This window comes from Harmonia axyridis, chromosome 5, assembly GCF_914767665.1.
Source record: "Harmonia axyridis chromosome 5, icHarAxyr1.1, whole genome shotgun sequence".
Lineage (NCBI taxonomy): Eukaryota > Metazoa > Arthropoda > Insecta > Coleoptera > Coccinellidae > Harmonia > Harmonia axyridis.
The window spans coordinates 24,861,567-24,881,847 of NC_059505.1; the positions used below are offsets into that span (position 1 = coordinate 24,861,567).

General features: G+C 32.6%; 1 protein-coding gene across 2 annotated transcripts in view; it reads left to right on the plus strand.

Annotated features, from left to right (window-relative positions):
* The window catches only part of LOC123681202 (metabotropic glutamate receptor 2-like), a 393,937-nt gene that overhangs the window by 314,950 nt on the left and 58,706 nt on the right, over window positions 1-20,281 (plus strand). For both annotated transcript variants that reach the window (XM_045619452.1, XM_045619454.1), the window contains one exon: window positions 16,481-16,625. In XM_045619452.1, coding sequence (XP_045475408.1) covers window positions 16,481-16,625 — 145 coding nt within the window. The remainder of the gene's footprint in view (window positions 1-16,480; window positions 16,626-20,281) is intronic.

Below are 20,281 nucleotides of genomic sequence, written 5' to 3' on the forward strand. Positions count from 1 at the left end.
AATTATCAAATACCAATTCCAATTTAATTTGTCTGAAATGAATTTTCCCTTTCGACAATTATATATTGCTATTCTGAAATACAAATTACCGTTTCTGAATTACATAATTCTATTTTGAATTTCAAATTTCCTACTTTGAATAACAACTTCCTATTCTGAATAACAATGTTCATCTTCTGAAATTCAATTTGCTTTTCTGAAATACATTTTACGCTTTCTACATTACAATTGGAAAAGGTGTTCAAAGTGGACTCCAAAGGTACTAGAAGAAACATTCCACATGTCAGAATGAAGTGAAACTTGTACTTTTTGGGTTCCTGAGACCGATATTTCCCAATTTATTTATTTATTTTAGCGAAAATTATGAAATTGGTATAATTTAACCTTATTTTGAAAATCAATACTAAAAAAACAGAAGTTATGATAATCGACCGAGCTGAAAACAATCAACCAGAAGTCATAAGCATAGCGGGGTACGAGGTGGTAAATACTTTTTTAGGCAACCGTCCGGGAAGTGCTAACTTCCCTGACGCTTTTTCTCTGAGAAAGTAGCATTTCCCGGCCTAGTCCGGAAAGTACGTACTTCCCGGACTAGGCCGGAAAAGAATCACGTCGTTCGTGTCATTGTGAATATGAAAATCTTGGTAGGTATATTTTCAATAAATGCAGTTGATCATTACCATAGCAACCGAGATAACGACTGACAGTTCATATGAAATTAGTTGTCAAAAATTTGCATGTTTTTTGATCGCAATCGCAGTAAAATATGGAAAGCAACAGCGATAGTGTTATTCTACACGGTTGCCGAAAAAATATTGTACGCAACACGCCCGAAAATGGTTTTTTTGGACTCACAGACTTTCAGGACTCGCTTACGCTCATCCTGGAATTTTGTCTATTCGTCCAAAAAAAACCCTATTTTCCGGACTTGTTACGTAAATTACTATTGTCTATTTCAGTATCGTAATGAGTTCATAACAGTTTCAAAAACAGTGCTGTAATGAACTCATTACAGCATTGTTTTCAGTTATATTTTTCGTTTTGTGGTTGTCTACACAGACTTCCAATCCTATCAAAATTCAACACAAGTCAAATTGTCAATATAATATAATTTGGATTGAATGAAATGATTTGCATCATTATATTCGCAATTTTTCTTAATTCTGTCGGTGTCAAATTGATATCGTCAGACATAATTGACGAGTTCAATGCGTAATTTCAAATTATATCAAATTTCGAAACGTACGATTCAAATTGAAATTCCGTAATCTGTTCATTTTCGTATTAGTCACATCAACTGCTAAGATACAATACAAATGTCACTAAGATGTATAATCTGAATTTTTCATTGAATTTCGACAATATTTCACAAAACTTGACTGAAATAGAGAAAATATCGTCTAATACTCGTTGCCGAAGGCAATTCCACTTCCACAACTGCGTTCCAAAACTGGCTACTTCGTCGCTCGTTTTTGAATTTCGCATTCGTGTTGGAATAGGATAGGAGCCCATTCTGCAACTTGTTTTAGAATATACTATCAACTACCTAGGATCGATAATATCAAATAAAGGCGGATGTGAAGGAGAAATAAAACGGCGGATTCCGAGGCTAGGACAGCAACAGTCAAACCGGTGAAAGTTTGGAAGGACACCGACATAATTAAAAACATAAAACTTCGTCTGGCGGGTGCATTAATCTTTCCCGTTGCAACATATGCCTGTGAAACATGGACCATCAAGAGACCGGATGCAAAGAGGATTAACGCCTTCGAATTGTGGGTCTACAGGAGGATATTGCGAATCCCGTGAACAGCACGACGCAAAAATGAGTCTGTCCTTCAAGAACTAAAGATTAATACAAAACTCGTCACGAAAATTAACAGGTATATTCGGATGTATTTTGGTCACATCACCAGGAGAAAAGAAGGAATGGGGAGACTGATTATTGAAGGGAAAGTCGAGGGTCGACGATCAAGAGGCAGATCTCCTTCAAGGTGGTCTGATCAAATAAAAACTTTTACAGGACTTTCCTTTCCGGAGGCTTCTCACAGAGCTCAGAATAGAGACGAATGGTCGATCACAGTCGAACAAACATCATGTCACCATCTCCTTACGTAGGAGAAAGGACTGAGGAGGAGGATCCTTATTTCATAAAATTTCATAACCTGAACGACTAGGGTTTGCCTTCTGATATGATATTGTTATTTGAATATATTGTAAGCATCATTTCTTAAATTTTATAATGAAAGTGCAAGATGAACCATTCAGCGATGGTGTGTTAGGTTAGTTTCATTATTTCGAGATGGTTTCTATTCGGGTAATAGCTATACTCGCACTTCCATTACTCAAAATACTCGGAAGAGGTAAATTATTGCATAATATTTAATGATGTTTGAAAACATATTCTGGTGGTTCTTTTAAAATGGGCCCATTTCTAGTGCTCCGGTTGTGATGACCCTAGAGATTATTACCAACATATGCAATTTCAGAATCCTGAAATGACTTATGATCGCTCTTAATAATGATTAATTTTTGTTGTCTATTATATTATTATATTCTGTTATATGTAGCTGTAATTTGTTTATGTTTCTGTTTTGTAGATGAAAATTTATTTTGCTAAGTTTTATGTGATGGCTCTCATTATCCGATGTATGGGGTAATGGGAACGAAAATAACATTTATGAAAATGGTATTTTGAAGCAAATATACAGAATCTATCGGTAATACAATACACAATACAAGTAATTTTATTTTCACTAAAGATTCTATAGTTTTTATACAATTTTCGTTTTCAACAGCCTGGCTGTATTCTATATTTTCTTCAGCTATAATAGAAAGTAGTTTATATATCGATATGAGTGTTGAATTTCAGTCGATCTTTCAGTTGTCTCGGTTCATTTGATTGTCCTGTGGATGAATTTCCTTTTGCGTTTTTGCTGATCATTCTTCCTTGTTGTTCACAATTAGATAAAATATTTCCTTTATGTATATTCATTTTTCTCTGATTGACAGCAAATATTGACTTTCCTGATAACTACTTTCCTGCCTAGGCAGCAAAGTGATTATTCTTAATGCGATTAAAACTTTCAACATTTTTTGAAAATCCATATTTTTGCCACCTTCAATATTTCTGGAGGAAGTTTATTGTCATCCATAGACTTTGTGTCAGAAATGGTTTCAAGTCATAAGATTTGGTTTAATGATGACGAATTGATTGATAGAACAACTCTCAAACTTATTCAAAATAGCGGGATTTAATTTCCACGAATACTTATTTTTTGAACCAATCAATAGTTATTTATTATACAAGGGAAAAAAGTATTAGATTTTAGCTCGAGGTTATGTTGTCTCCCGACGCGAAGCGGAGGAAGACAAAAAAACCGAGAGCTAAAATCTAATATTTTTCCCGTGTATAATACACTATTTTTTTCTGTGACAGGAAAAACGGCAATTTAATAGTGAAAGAACATATTATTACAATATATTAAAGTCAGAATGTTATCGATATGAATTTTGAATTTTTAAACTAGTAAGCTGCAAATAGACCTGCGTTGCTAAGGGAAACTTCAAAGTAATCAAATATCTGTCAATTTAATTTTGTGATTTGTTTCAAAAATTGTGAACTCAGTAATAATCGTTTAGTAGTTATTTTGTTGAATAATATAAAGTGGAGTTGATAGAAGCACGAAAATTATTGCCAGCTAAATCGCGGAAAATTTACGAAACCGCGTATTCAAGATTTATGGAATGGAAAATGAAAAAGACATGCAGTTCTTTCTCGGAGACAGTGTTATTGGCTTATTTTTCGGAATTGGCACAACAACAAAAGCCATCAATAGTGTGGTCGAATTAATATTATTCCTCTATCTATATGTAGATAAATATATATCCGGGAAAAAAGTACTCACTTTTTTCCCGGGGAAAAAAGTAATTTCGTGAAAAGTCATATTTTGTTACTTGTCAACAGAGATAAAATGTCAAATTTTTTTTTCTGTGACGGGAAAAAAATTTGACATTTTATCTCTGTTGACAAGTAACAAAATATGACTTTTCACGAAATTACTTTTTATCTCTGTTGACAAGTAACAAAATATGACTTTTCACGAAATTACTTTTTTCCCCGGGAAAAAAGTGAGTACTTTTTTCCCGGATATATATTTATCTACATATAGATAGAGGAATAATATTAATTCAACCACACTATTGATGGCTTTTGTTGTTGTGCCAATTCCGAAAAATAAGCCAATAACACTGTCTCCGAGAAAGAACTGCATGTCTTTTTCATTTTCCATTCCATAAATCTTGAATACGCGGTTTCGTAAATTTTCCGCGATTTAGCTGGCAATAATTTTCGTGCTTCTATCAACTCCACTTTATATTATTCAACAAAATAACTACTAAACGATTATTACTGAGTTCACAATTTTTGAAACAAATCACAAAATTAAATTGACAGATATTTGATTACTTTGAAGTTTCCCTTAGCAACGCAGGTCTATTTGCAGCTTACTAGTTTAAAAATTCAAAATTCATATCGATAACATTCTGACTTAAATATATTGTAATAATATGTTCTTTCACTATTAAATTTTCGTTTTTCCTGTCACAGAAAAAAATAGTGTATTATACACGGGAAAAATATTAGATTTTAGCTCTCGGTTTTTTTTTAGCTCTCGAGCTAAAATCTAATACTTTTTTCCCTGGTATAATAAATAACTATTTGACATTCGGAATTTTTTTTTTCACCAATTACTTATATGTCTGATTATGAAATGATAAAAATGTCAAACCAATGGAATTATATTCTCAACAATTCGTCCCATTTGATCTTTAGTTTATTCATGAGAAATAGTCACTCAAATGTTCATTCCGTTAAGTATCGTATGATAAGAACTCCCATCTAGATGAAATAACCGACCAAAATGAAATCATAATAAATCACATCTCCTATAATACATTAAACAGTTCTGAAGTCTCCAATTCATAAACAAGAAACCTCTTAATATGCCTACCGACCACGGTTAATAAACCCGGAATATTATAACTTCTTCAACAAATCGGCAGAAAAAGTTTTTTTGAAGTACTGTATGAATCCATAAAAAAATCAGCCAATTCAGTAGCAGGTTTTACATAGAACTCCATGGTTCAGTCAGTTGTTTTTAAAAAGTCATTCGATCGGAAATAATACTTCAATAATATTGGAAATAATATTGCAATTCATTTCGAGCAGTAGAAACGACCAGAAGCCAGATCATCATAAATATTCATGGAATCCGCTATATAAAGCTTGAATACCAATAGAGGCTACGTTCCCAAGCGATGGTGTCCATAATAATCGCAGATTTCCGCACACTTCGGGAGAAAATGGAATTAGCATCATGGAAAAAAATGTCACGCTAATGGGACTTATTTCCAAAGCCACAAAGGCATTTAAACAATTTGCTTTTACCCGAATGTATTCATTAACTAGGACCTGAGGCTATTTTTACCCATATATCAAGACTTTTTTTAGTTCAGGTGGTTGTGCTTCGGTGATAATTTTTTCTACAATAGTAGGCTGTTTGAATCATACTACAACTTCGATTGATTCTTACACAACATTTGTGCATTAAATTGATACCAAGCGCTTCTGACTTCGGATCCGTCATCAGTGAGTAAAATATTTATTATTTCTGGCGCAAAATTCGAAAAACTACATGCTATGTGACAAAATGATAGATCGACTACTTATTTGTCCTGCAGAAAAATTAGGAAAGCATTAAGGTGAGAAGAGGAGCTTCTGAGTGCTGGTTCATTAATTCGCCAATTGATCTCTTGAAAACAACATATTTGTATACACTAGACTACTTCTACCCAAGAGCAATTGGCGCATAAACAAGCGCGCAAGAAATCCTGACTCTAAATCAGAGCTGTCCCCATTTTTTTGTAATCTTTTGTTTCGAATTTCCTTCAATTATTGATAAGATGACACGACGAACACAAAAATTTGTATGAAGGTCAAAATTGGAAAATGTACAATATCAACTCATTGTACATTTTTTTTGCATAATATGTTGTCAGCGGAAAATAACGAATTTCCGATATTCAGCTTGATTTAAATGATTATAATAACACCTTCAGCAGAATATTTTACACTAAATTTGAAATTGTTATGCTTATTATACAAGCTTAATTCCTTTCTACTCGGATCTATTGCCATGTAAAATATTTCTCTTTCAATATTTTTCTAAAGAATGTTTCTGAAAATGTGATCATCTTGGAATTTTACACTTCAAATTGTTATTTCAAGTCGACACCCAAAATTAAAACTACGATTGTTTTGTGGTTTTCAAAATATTGTGAAAGATTTGACGATATTCTTCTGGTATTTTGTATGATTTTGATCAGAAAATCGTCAATCAATTCTTCACGGAGCCTGAAATTATTATCTTATATACAAATGCGCTGCGATATTAACGAAACTCTTTCATCTCAATAGTTAATCGCAATAATCAATAACACAAAACATATCTAACATTAATTGGCAACCATTGAAAAGGGTAGAGAATAACTTCAAAGAACGCCTGCACGTTCGTTCGATTATAATGACTTTCAATAATACTATTTTTCGTTAATGGCTGATTCACACTGAATTTTCTGATCTACTTGTTTTTGTTGATGAAATTTAAAATATTGGCGTACCCTTCATTCGAAAAAAATATGTTTTAGGTGGCGCACATTCAATCAAACAAAAACTTTTTACACCAAAAATCAACATTACATTTTGTTCACAATGAAGTTGGAAAAAGTCTATACGGCTAGCAAGAATAGGGAAGACACAGCAAGGTCCTAATCAAATTATCTTAAATTGTATTACAAGCTCCCAAGTTAAACTCACCTGCCTTCACCAGAAAAGTAAAAAAGTTGCTTTTGTTTTTGAGTGTTCCAACTGTATTATAACTGTGTATGTACTATAGCTGTATTATACAATAGGTGTATGTTTCATGAATTTTGACAAGCCATATAAGATTTTAATGGCAAATATTTTTAAATGCTGTATGTTTCCTCAATTTTTATTTTTCTACATGTGTAAATGAATAATAATAAATATATAATAAAAAATCTAGGACAGTCTAGGGTTCATATTGATTCAGAAGTCTGTGGACCTCTTCGCGATATTTGTTGAAGTGATCAATCTCTCTTATATGTCTTGGTATTGCATTGTACAATTTAATGCACATATACATACAAGATCCTTCGGTGGAAGAATGATGAGGATCAATGAAATAATCATTACTTGTATCATAAGAACGTGTCTTTCTTAGCTTTGTGAAGTACCTATTGCGGATGTTTGAAGACAAATTGAAGGCATTCGGCTATGTAAAAAGCAGGTAGGGTTAGTTATTTGTTTTTTTTTTTCAATACAACTCTACAAGATTCCCTGTATTTCATTTTGAAACTAATGGCAAATTTCTGTGTCCTGAATAGATATAGTATGAAGGCCATAACGTAAAAGAGACTGGAAGTTGAAAAAATAAACTGCCATAAGAAATTCCAGAGTGAACTCGGAGCCTAGTACGCGCAGTGTATGTACTACTCTGTTAATTTTTTTTGCAGTTCGACAATGTGCTCTGCCTACTCAATATGTCTGTTAATGATAATGCCAAAAAATTTGGTATGATCTTTCCATACAATAGGCTAATTATTTAGAGAAATTACTGAGTTTTCAATTTTTTTGAGTTCGTGAGAAAAGAGGACGAGCTCAGTTTTATCATGGTTGAGCATCAGATTATGCGATATACACCAATATTCAATCGACTCAGATGTGGCATTCAGAAGCTCCTGTAACGCTGCTTGCGGTATAGCGCGAAATATGATGTTGGTATCATTCGCGTCATTATAATTATAAAAGAAATCATATAACAGAGATAGAAACTACCCCAGGCTCAGGCATATCATTAATGTAAACAATATACAGCAACGGAACCAGGATACTACCCTGAACCACATCTCTTATTATTTCAGACATCATGGATCTCTAGTCATTCCATCCATATTTAATTCAACGCATTGAAAGCGTCCGCGCAAATTAACTAACTACTTATCTCTAATGCCGTAAGTTTCAAGTTTCAGTATAAGTATATCATGAACAACCGAATCAATCGCCCTGAAAATATCTATGAAATATCCAAGCAATAAATCATCATCTTCCAGGCCCTCGGTCTATGACTCAATCAGTTTGTTAACCACCATGGGTGAAACCATGTTGCTGACAATTGAATACACCAAACATCCAGAAGAAACTGAACAATCAGTTATATAAAACTTTTTCGAAAATTTTTGAGAAACTATCCAGTAGGTAAACTGACAGGTCGATAATTTCTGCGATCAGTTGGATCGTTCTTTTTTTAAAAATTGGTTTAATTACCGATATTTTGAGTTTTGCAGGAAATATTCCATATTTAGAACTATTGTTCATAAAATCAGTTAGTGGCTGCGCTATCAAGGGCGTAGAAATAAAGGGGGTACTGGGGGTTATTACCTCCCCCAAGATTTTCAAAATATAAAGTTTCAGAAATCTCGCAAAGATGAAGAATGAAAATTTGTCCATAAAATGAACCAGTAATAATCATTTTACTTCATTCTCGTCACAAAATTTCGATACCTATGTAGTTATCAAAGAACTGAACTGAGTAATTCACATCGAAAACTTGTCTGGGCTGTGTTGTGCAATTTAATGTGTTTCATTCAAATTGCAATTTATTTGTGAAAACATCAGTTTTGAATTGACTATATCTACAGGATGTTCCTAAATTGGAGGTACAAATGAAAATGACAAATTTCTCGGATTATTTGAAGTAAAAAAGTCCTATAACATGAGTCCGCAAACACTTTTTTTTTGGAGATACAGGTGATTCAATTCGAGTTTTTCTGTCATAGCACCTTTTCTTCACAAGATATTCAACTTGAATTGGCATAGATATTTCAATTCAAAGTTTTCACCATGTGATTTTGAATACAAATCTACATGGTGAATTTTTTCTGTGAGGGCGCCCGCTTCTTTCCTCCAAAATATTTTTTTTTTGTGAACCACTGGTAGTTTAGAAAAATTTTAAAAAAACTCTGGTTCAGTAATACACTTTTCAGTTTGTTGTAGTTTTGTGGTATCTGCAATCGATTTCGAGAAAAAAATTTCAAACAGCTCTCTATAGTAATTATCAGGAAAATCCAAATTATTATAAAGATAGCTGTGATGAAATAATTAATTAAAAGTTTTGATACTCATTTACCAACTCTGTAGCGAAAATTAATAAAGATTCGATAAACAGGTTAAGCATCACAAAAAAATAAGACTACAAGAAACACCCTGTATCTTGAAAACAAAGCGTTTGCGGGCAAATGTTTATGGGCCATTTCATTTTTAAAATCATACAAGGAATCTCGCATTTTCATTCGTAACTCCAATTCAGGAACACCCAGTATAAGATAAGAACAATGGAATTGGTAATAAAAAAAAGTATTTCGAGTGATTTGGTTCAAATTTCGTTATCAAACCACTTTTTCTCATATTATAGAAATGGGTAAAAAATGTCATCAAAAAAATTGTTTCGATTGCCCCCCTCAAGAAAAAAGATCTACACCCTTGTGTAGACCTATGTTATTTAGAGTTTTTTTTTATGACATTGGTATTTCGTCTTGATTACTATTTTTTTGTTGCTGAGCTCTCTAACAACCTGACAAATCTCAGAATCTGATATATCGAACATATAAAATGACTTTTCAATTCGTTTTACCAGTCTACCAAGTAATGGAGAACTTGAGTGAGATTTCGTAATTTCATACCTATAGTAATGAAAATGTTATATTGTTTAAGGGTCGTATCGAAATGGCCGCACATTCGATAGAACATGGAACACTCATAATAACTACATCTCGCATTTCTGATACGATATCAGTAAGATAGACTCTGATATAGATTGCACTGCCACCATGTGATCCGTAGATCCGACAGAATGATGAAGCGAGTTTATAATTTGTCAAATTGTGGACAGATAATAATTGATCTCTTGACGTCCAGTGTTCGGTGATAGCAAGGAATTGTAACTTCTTTGTTACAACTCAAAATGCCCGAGAACAGTCGTTTGTTTGAGTCGTGGTTCAGATCTCTGAATTTACCAAATGGAAGGGAAAAAAAACCAGGTCGATCAAACACCTCTTATATATACATAAGTATTTCACAATCCGAATCTTTGAAATATCTGGTGCCAGAAAAATTGACATACAATATTTCACAAAATAAAAAAAAAAATATATAAGTGTATCCGAAATTTATAATTGTACAAAAATAAAGAATGCAATTTTCTAAATTCACAAATTACTTCCCTGAACTAAACTGACAATTGACAATGATGGGCTGTCTTTTAACAAAGGACTCTCAATATAATCATCAAACTTCCAACGTTTATCAGGAACACCAATCAGGAATTCAGTAAAGAAAATATACCCGAAAAATGAAAATCAGAGAACAGAAATCAATAACAAGCCGAATTAAGGTGATGGTTTTTCTGTTTCTGAAACAACCAGGTTTTACATAAAAGATATCAATACTCATGTACTTATTTTATCGCTTGAACAAAATGCCAAATGAGATGAGAAACTAAAAGGAGGATCTCAAGGCAATCATATGTAGATTGTTTCAGAAAAGATCTCTTTCAAAAATGTAACAAACGAAAGATGTAAAAAAAATAATAGGTACGAAAAACATTCTCCACATAAAAGTTTTGTGAAAATACTCATAAACTGAGTTATAACTTATTATGCTTTATTTAAGATAAAAAATCACGATAGTTAAAACGAAGTAACATTTGAACATCAATAATAGGTATTAAAAAATATTTGATTGTAATAAGTTATATTTAAATAAGGAATAAAAATTTTCATTTCACATAAAATGATGGAATGTTAAAATGGCGCATGCATTGCTTTGTCAGATTAAATCTGAATATCAAAACTTTTCATATATATTACGTATACAACAATCAAATAATATACAAGTGACGATAAGAAAAATATACAACTTACCTCTTTTTTTCAGGGTTTTATGAATAAAATAGAGAAAAACAATTATAACAATTTCGCAGCGATAATTATCGATATACGTTCAAAGAAACCAGAAAAAAGAAATGATTAGACAGTTTCAAAGTATCGGGTACATATGCACGAAGATACGCATTGGAGTACGACCAGATATTCGTCAACTTTCTTGTTAAGTTGAATATATTTGCAATGTAGCATGTTACAGAACTGATTTAGTTTGTTCATAAAATAATCCAAACGTGAATAGTTTTTGCTTGAAGACTGTACGTTCGAATGGATTCATTTTACCTTTTTTCCTTGCTCTTGGGGTTTATGCCTGTAGGTGAGCGAATTTTTAGAGGATGAAATGAAAAATTATTGATTTTCGTCCCCTCGGGCCATAAATTGGGGTTTTTCAGTTTCTCGAATGATGTTGATGACACTGTAACTTTGAAAGAGGACTACTCCTCGGGACGATTTGCCTGAATCTTGTTACAAATCACATCCTCAAAATAATTTGTCTTCAGATGATCAATTTTTTTTTTTCTGTGACAAGAGGATCTAAATTACTGATATGAGCATGAGAATACTGTCTAATTGCTTTGATTTTCTCTGTTTTTCCGGTTCCAACCAAACCTCGATTCCTTCTAGTTTGCTTCCTCTTTTTATGAATTACTTGCACAAAACCATCAGAGTCGGATTTTCCGGGTGATAATTTTTTTCTTTTTCACGAATATTGGCTCTGCTATTACTAGATAGTTCAATGACAATCTAAGACCAGCACTTTTTTTTCAGCATTCTCATTTTTATTTTCGGGTTAAGAATCGACATCAGGCATACATTTTCTTGTTTTGGAAGGAAAAGGTGTTATCATTTGAGGTTCTAGTTATTGCACTATTGATTTAAGTTGAAATTTTTCCCTTTTGAGTGAATTTTTTCATTCAACTCATCGATATATCGGGTGTCCCAAGGTGAGTGGCCTATTAGATTATTATGGAAACTATTGATGGTAAAGATTTCAAATTTTGTGGATAGATATTTGGCCATCTAAGGTACATTTTTAAAATAATTTCACATTTCCAGTGTTGCCGGATGTACAACAATTTGGCAACAACTTTGTTATTTTAAATGGAATATCCGGTATTTTTATTTTTTTATGATACTCCATAAAATATTAAATCTATTCACTCTAAATTTTCCATCCCTATCTTTAACGGTTTTTGAGTTATTAATTATTTTTCGAAATTTTAGATCATTTTGGCGTATTACGAAAATGACTCTAGTTCGCTCAATATTTGAGATTTATGTCTGAAATTTTGCAAGTCGTTAGATATTGATTTGATCTGTGTAACTGCTTTTGAATTATGGTTGTCAATAATACAGGACGGACCGAAAAAAATCATCATTTGCCAAGTTCCAAAATTGTAAAAAAGTCTATTTTTTCAAATTGGACACCTAGTTTATTTTTCAATTTTTGGAATCAGGACAACACACTCTACAATTTTTCTATTCACGTCCCTATACCTATCTCAACTGGATTCCGAGTTATATGCGTTTATTAGATTTCACATTGATTCAATAAGCGTTAATTTCTTTTGTATTGTTATTTTCTCTATGTCGTTCATAGATCGATATATCAATGAATCAGTTCAATCCATAAATGTCAAAATAAACAATTATTGCCTAACAGGTGTTTTGTTCCGAGGTTTTTCTATAAATAATGGCTCAAGAAAGATATACACATATAACGCATATAACTCGGAATCCAGTGGAGATAGGTATAGGGACGTAAATAGAAAAATTGTAGAGTGTGTTGTACTGATTCCAAAAATTGAAAAATAAACTAGGTGTCTAATTTGAAAAAAATAGACTCTTTTACAATTTTGTAACTTGGCAAATGATGATTTTTTTTGGTCCGTCCTGTATTATTGACAACCATAATTCAAAAGCAGTTACACAGATCAAATCAATATCTAACGACTTGCAAAATTTCTGACTTGAATCTCAAATATTGAGCAAACTAGAGTCATTTTCGTAATACGCCAAAATGATCTAAAATTTCGAAAAATAATCAATAACTCAAAAACGGTTAAAGATAGGGATGGAAAATTTAGAGTGAATAGATTTAATATTTTATGGAGTATCATAAAAAAATAGAAATACCGGATGTTCCATTTAAAATAACAAAGTTGTTGCCAAATTGTTGTACATCCGGCAACACTGGAAATGTGAAATTATTTAAAAAATTTACCTTACATGGCCAAATATCTATCCACAAAATTTGAAATCTTTACCATCAATAGTTTCCATAATAATCTAATAGGCCGCTCACCTTGGGACACCCGATATACTCTCAAATTATCTCTTATTGTTGACTCGATAATCGTCGACATCAATGAAATCATTGTTGATGATACTAACCTTCTGGCAGTGCAGTCTATATGGCCTGATCTAAAAAAATTAGTCAATACAATAATGATGCACACTGAGGAATGGCTGAAAGATAATAAATAACTTGATTCTGAATAAGACCAAAACAAAAATAACTCTATTCAGTCCTAAAAACTCTGGTATAGAAAGCTCAGGAAAAATAATGATTGGTAGTGGAGAGTCAAAATTAACACCATTTTCTGAATTTTCATGAGTCCACATTGATGAAGAATTGAACTGGAAATATCACATAGCAAACCAGGAGGGAAAGCTAGGATCATCAGTTTATGCCTTCAGAATAATATCAAGATATCTGAGTAGAAGTGCATTGAAAACAGTGTACCGTGCAACTATAGAATCTAAACTTCGGTTTGGCTTGTGTTTCTATGGTTGTGGGAATATTTCGTCATTATTTGTTATACAAAAAAAAAACCGTGAGGATATTATATAATATGAAGTTCAATGAAACATGCAGAGGAATCTTCCGAAGACATAAAATGCTAACAATATACGCCATCTATATTCAAGAATGTCTTTTATTTTTCCATAGAAACATAGAACTATTGAGTGAATACAAGTACAGTAAGTCAAGATACGAGACAAAAACACAAGAATATAAATATCCAAAATGTAGATTGACCACCTCACAGAAACAATTGGAATATAGATGCATAAAACTCTACATTAATTTACCACCCAATATACAGATAATAGAAAATCACAAACTATTTAAAAAGGAATTTCACAGAATCTTGGTTGATATGGAACCAAATTTGCTAAAGGATTATGGTGTAGATAAAGGATTATGGTGTAGATAAAGGATTATGGTGTAGATAACTAAGACCATGTATCTTTTGGCGATATTTCGTTTCTCTTTAAGTTTTTCATGTGGAGTGCTTTGAAATAAAGATTGTTATTATTATTATCAAATCCTCCAGCAGATTGTTTTCAGAACTTTTTGAGGTTATACTAGGTGTTTACACAGGAAGCACTTCCATATCTTTAATTGACCAATTTTTTTCATATTTTCATACTCCTGGCTTTCCATACCTTGATACAAATGGAAAGTATTTTTTGTACACGTTAAATAATCAGTTGAACGGCTTATCCCACTAGAACAAATGACACAGTTAGGCGCCATTTTTATTCCCTACGGCACTTCTTTGTATCTCATTTGTCCATCATGACACGTATACGGAATATTATACATGACCGTGGTGTTCGAAAGTTGAGAATACTAATAAATACAGATTGTGGCACAAATTCCATACTAAGGGCTTCTATATTTCTATTTTGAAATTCAGTAATCTCTAAGCGATGTTGATATATTATGTACTCCTTGTTGTGTGATTCCTTTGAGAATGAAATAACAAATAATAATCTGTCTTGCTCTGAAATTCCAGGTGTAGGTATTCCACAAATTGAGTATGAAAGATGATTCAACAGATTATTAATTTACTGGTGATTTGGAGAACGTCTGTAACCTAATAATTTTAATTGTATGAGCTGAAATTTCATTTCCAATTATATTCCTGTAAGTTTGAATATTCCTGTCAAACTTTATCATGACACAAGCCATGTGTTAAATGTTATATTTCATTTAATCTATTTCATCTACTCCTATTGAATTATTTATTCATTATCCAACTGCTTTTGAGTTATTAATAGTATCTATTAACAAACAGCGTGAGTTAGAATAACTCACTATTATAAATCACTATTATAAATCACTACAATAAATCAGAAAAGATGGATCTGTGCTTCAATACTTCACTGGTTCTATTCGATTGGACGAAAGGGAACATTCCATAATTGTTATTGAGGGGAGGAATATCATTTCAATAATTTTGACGTTTTCAAATGAAGTTGATACCTAATTATTGTGAATGTTTTGCTGAAAAAGATTAATTCAGATAGTGGAGATAAAATATTATATAGGTACTACTCCAGAAAACAAGTAGCTAATGTTACCATTCAAAATTTCTTGCCAGAAAAATAAAAAAAATATATAGGTGTTCACAAACATTTTCAAGATTGGTAAGAGTCGTTTACAGAGAATGTTGTTTTCGTATATTTTAGGGAACTTAGCACTAAATATAAAGCATCACCCCTATGGACTTTCCGCTCCATCCTAAGAAGCACACTCAACATGAATAATAGAATCAATATAGAGAATTTCTTAAATTTACGTGCGCTTCTTAAACGTCAATCGGAGAAACTAAGAAGACTGGTTTACTGGTTGTTCAAAATTCACACTCAATTGTATCAATAAACAAAGTGAGTTATTACAACTGAAATTTATAGAGCATTGTTATTGGTAACTATTGAGGATTGTCAATAAAGTTCTTCTGTGTACTTGTTTCTTAGAACATATTTATGGTTATAGTCGTAGATAAAGTATAGTATTCAACTTGCTGTAATGGTCATAACCCACTTGATGAATTACAGCAATCGCCTGCGGCTCGTGTTGCAAACTTCATCTGCGTGAGTTATGACCTACATTACCACTCGTTGAATAATATACTATTATAAAATATCGACATTTGTATTGATTTAAAAGTCTCGAATTCAGGGACTTTTATGCCCGCCACTCACGAAGCGTTTCTTCCAGCGTTTGGTAGCAAGCGTCGAAGAGATTCCAGTCAGACAGCTCGGGACACAGCCGTACGACTGTAAATCAGAGTATGAACTTGACTGCCCGACTGGAATCTCTTCGACGCTTGCTACCAAACGCTGGAAGAAACGCTTCGTGAGTGGCGGGCATTAATGTCGGGATATCTTTGGAAGTGATCTCAAAATTTAAACAAACATGTATTGATGTAGTTAAATAACTGAAACGAAAGAAGTATTGATACATGAAGCATATTTTTGTACTGAGGATAATGTTTCTGATGATTTTATGATTCTATCTCAAATTTTCTTGATGTGGATGGGGTTTACAAACTAGCATTTTTTGGTGTGAAAACTGTTGAACTCTTCCTTGATTTCTTTCTAGGCTTTCGAAGAACTAGAAGACCTTTTGGCAGAGTACAACATTTGCATTGCGATCAAAGAGAAATTGGTGAAGGATTCTGGGGTTGCAGATGAATCAGCCTATGATTCTATTGTCAGTAAATTGCTGACAAAACCAAGAGCTAGAGGTAAGTGAGCTTTCCATCAGCAATCTTTGAAAATTTCAGCATGCTATCATCATATTTTTTCTATTCTTATTCATAAAACATCAGAAAATATTAGAAAAAAAGAATTTGGACTGTATGGGCCCAGTTTTCAATTTATATTTATAATCAACATTCCCGGACAAGAAAGTCAGGAAATTTATATTTTGCATATTATTTTCTCAACTTTTGTTGGTATTTAACGGTTCAAGAAAAGTTCAGAATAATAATAAAATCATTGAGTAGCATCGAGAAACATTAGGAAAATGAACTGAAGATATAGAAAGTAACTATTTTCGAAAAAGTCAACTAAAAAAAAGATATTTAATTACACATTGGCCTGTTCTACAATTTCAAAACCAATGTTAGTTTATACTTATATAGCCCTCTTTAAGTCTCTACACATGTGAAGGATTTCAATATGCCTGGGTATTTATTATTTTCTTATACATTTATTATGCTGAATCTGTTTTGCGGTTTCTGTTCTTAGATATTGGAAGATATGCTCCATTGCTCTTGAATTACTGAAGTATATAGATTTCACCTTCGTGCAATGAAAGTTACTGAGTAGTTCATCCACATTCAAATCTCAAAGTCTAACTTTAACCAGTTTTGTTGCCACTGATTCCAAAGTGTGCCTTAATCTGATACTATCTTACTTGAATTAAGCGATAGTTTGAAGAGTAGGTGTTTAATTTCACAAACAATTGCGTGACTAAAGTAAGCTGATCGCGTATTATTAATGTTCTCCAAGACCGATCTGGAGTCGGAAAATATAACAGCCTCGGGAATTCCATTATCGAAATACCACTGAAGTGCCTTTTCTATGGAAACAGCCTCTGCCGTGAATTACTACAGTATTCAGAAATTTGGTATCTGAACACCTCCATTCTTATCGGGATATAGAAAGCGTCACCAACACTTTCGCTAAATTTACTGCCATCCGTGTATACAGGGTGATTCTGGAGGAGACCGTCAGATTTTAGGAGAAGTTTACACTAGTCAAGGCAGTTTCGAAACGATGTTTGGTTTATGGTTGGGGGTGCTTAATTGAGAGTCTACAGGGTGATTCGTCAGATTCGACCGATTTTTCTTTTATTCATAACTTTGGTATGGCTCGATCAATATTGATGAAATTTTCAGTGTAGAACAATATCATTGTCTACTTTCAATAATTCCAACACTTCTTTAAAAATACAGGGTGGAAATTATGATAAGTTCTGATCAAATTTGCAGGTTGAAAAAACACCCTGGACATTCAGAAATTCGCTAATTGCTTAAGATTCCACCATAAGTTTGCATTACTGGAGTGTTTTTTTTTTTTTTTGGCACACGTCCAATTCTCCTAGAAAATATTTTCAAAGGTGAACAATATCGTTATTTCGCTCCAAGGCAGTGATAATACTCTGAACTAGATAGCTAAGCTGTATCGTTCAATGATACAAAGCTCTTCCTGAGTTCTAAAGTAGTTTTTCCAAATTCGAAATTCATTTTTAAACATTCATAGTCTGATGTATAAAATCATTTAATCCAGAAAATATCTTTATACGTACCTTCGTAAACCAAAAAATCTACAACAACTAATACTGAATAAACTTTCGAGACATATTATGAAAGCCTAAATTAAAGATTAACACAAAATTTACATAGAATGGTCGAAATGATTTCCACTTCTTTGAATACATATTCGCGACCTTATTATTAATTTCCCAATTGACCTTCTGATGAGGGATTGATTTTGCTTTAAGATATAACATTCCTCGAAAATTCTTTCAACTAGGTGTTCTCTACTCTACTACTCTACTAATTTCAACCTCAAATTCCTAATTCGGAACTAATTCGACGAGTACTAATAGACGGTTCCTCCTACACCCGTTCAACAATTTGATTGGAAATTTCATTTTGAGTAGGCCTATCAATGTGCTCTGCCTTACTAGGATATTGCCCATGTTCTTTAGAATAAGGGAATACTTGACCAAAAGTACATTTATTTGGTTGACGTCGGTTGAGAAATCGTCTTTGTTATTCCATTTTGGCTTAATTTCCATTTCCGTTACAAAAATCATAAACAAAAATCAAATCTGCATATTACGCATGAGTAAATAATTGGTGCATGTCAAAATACACTTCTTGTAACAGATTTTTATTTAATATTCTTATTCTGTGGTTCACTATGATGGTAACCATAGATCTTAACACTTGATTTAAATTGAGATTTAAGTTTCATGGAAAATTTTCAATTTGATAACAACTATTTTTCATCATTAGGAAGAGCTTTGTATCATTGGACGATATAGCTTTACTATCTTGTTCAGAATATTCACACTGCCTTGGAGCGAAATAACGATATTGTTCATCTTTAAAAATCATAATAATTGATTCACTTATATAATTTACTAAACTAAAAAGTGATTTATCTATGTAGGTAAAATCCTTATGTATCTTTTTTCCAAATCAGATGGAGCCCAAGTGAAAGTTTTCTTTGCTTAGTTCTTTCCTTCGTAACTCTGCGAACTAAGCGAGAAAAATATTCTAATACATTTTCTGAAATGAATATTTCTTTTTTTTAAGAATTGAATGATTGTAATATGTATATAATTATCATACAGTCCTCAGCGTTCATTACTGGAAATAAGAGTCCCCTTATAATAATGGATAAATAAAATAAACGCCTTTTTCAATCTGGCAACGTAGCTGCCAATTTGACGTTAAAAATTAAACACCTTCTACCCTACTTTGTCTTATTTTCAGACAAAACATCATTCATCTCAAACACTTCCGTGCGCTTATAATTTTATGCAACGATCAATTTATCGTCGTTGATAATGTTCCATGCTAGTATATTACAGGTAGAGAATATAGAATAATTAAATTATAGCAAAGTGAAATGACACAGCATCATTAAGGATGTGACAACAAAAGCTATTTACGTCCCGCATTTTCTGAAAGAATTGAAATTATAGTCGGTATATACACATAAATATTATTTTCAAATTTAAGGTTTGAGAAGGGCACCACTATAGTTTATGACGGTCGCGATATCACATCTGATAAAGCGTTTTTATGGACTACTTCAAGCTTCAAGAAACTTTGTATTAACTACAGCTGAAAAGTTCCATGCGGTATCAAGTAGGGGTTTGCTTCCAACATCTGAACTTCTCAATTCTACCTGAAAAGTTTCATAAGATATCTAAGAATCACGCATTATCACAGATTCATTTGTCTGTGAGATGCTACCATCCATTTCCTGCCATTCTATATTTAACTTCGTTCCATATTATATCTGATCTCTTGTTAGATTTCCTAGCATATTGTCAATAAGGTAAATTGAATTCAATAACATTAATATTCCTGAAATAACAGTGAAATTGCAACACAAAGTCATCAACCAACTCGACCAAGATGACGCATGCAATGTACAGGATGGGCAAATAAGCGAGGTAAGCGGCTATATCTCAGAATCCACTCATCGTAGAGACTTGCGGTAAAAAATTTTGTCACTAAAGTGTACAGAAAAACACACTGAAAATTGTTTTGAAGTTCATACCTCTACCGCTAGGGGGCATAATAGCTCTCGTCGAGTAGAAAAATGGATTTTACTCGAAATTGTTTCATATGAAGGTGAAGAAAAAATATCATCA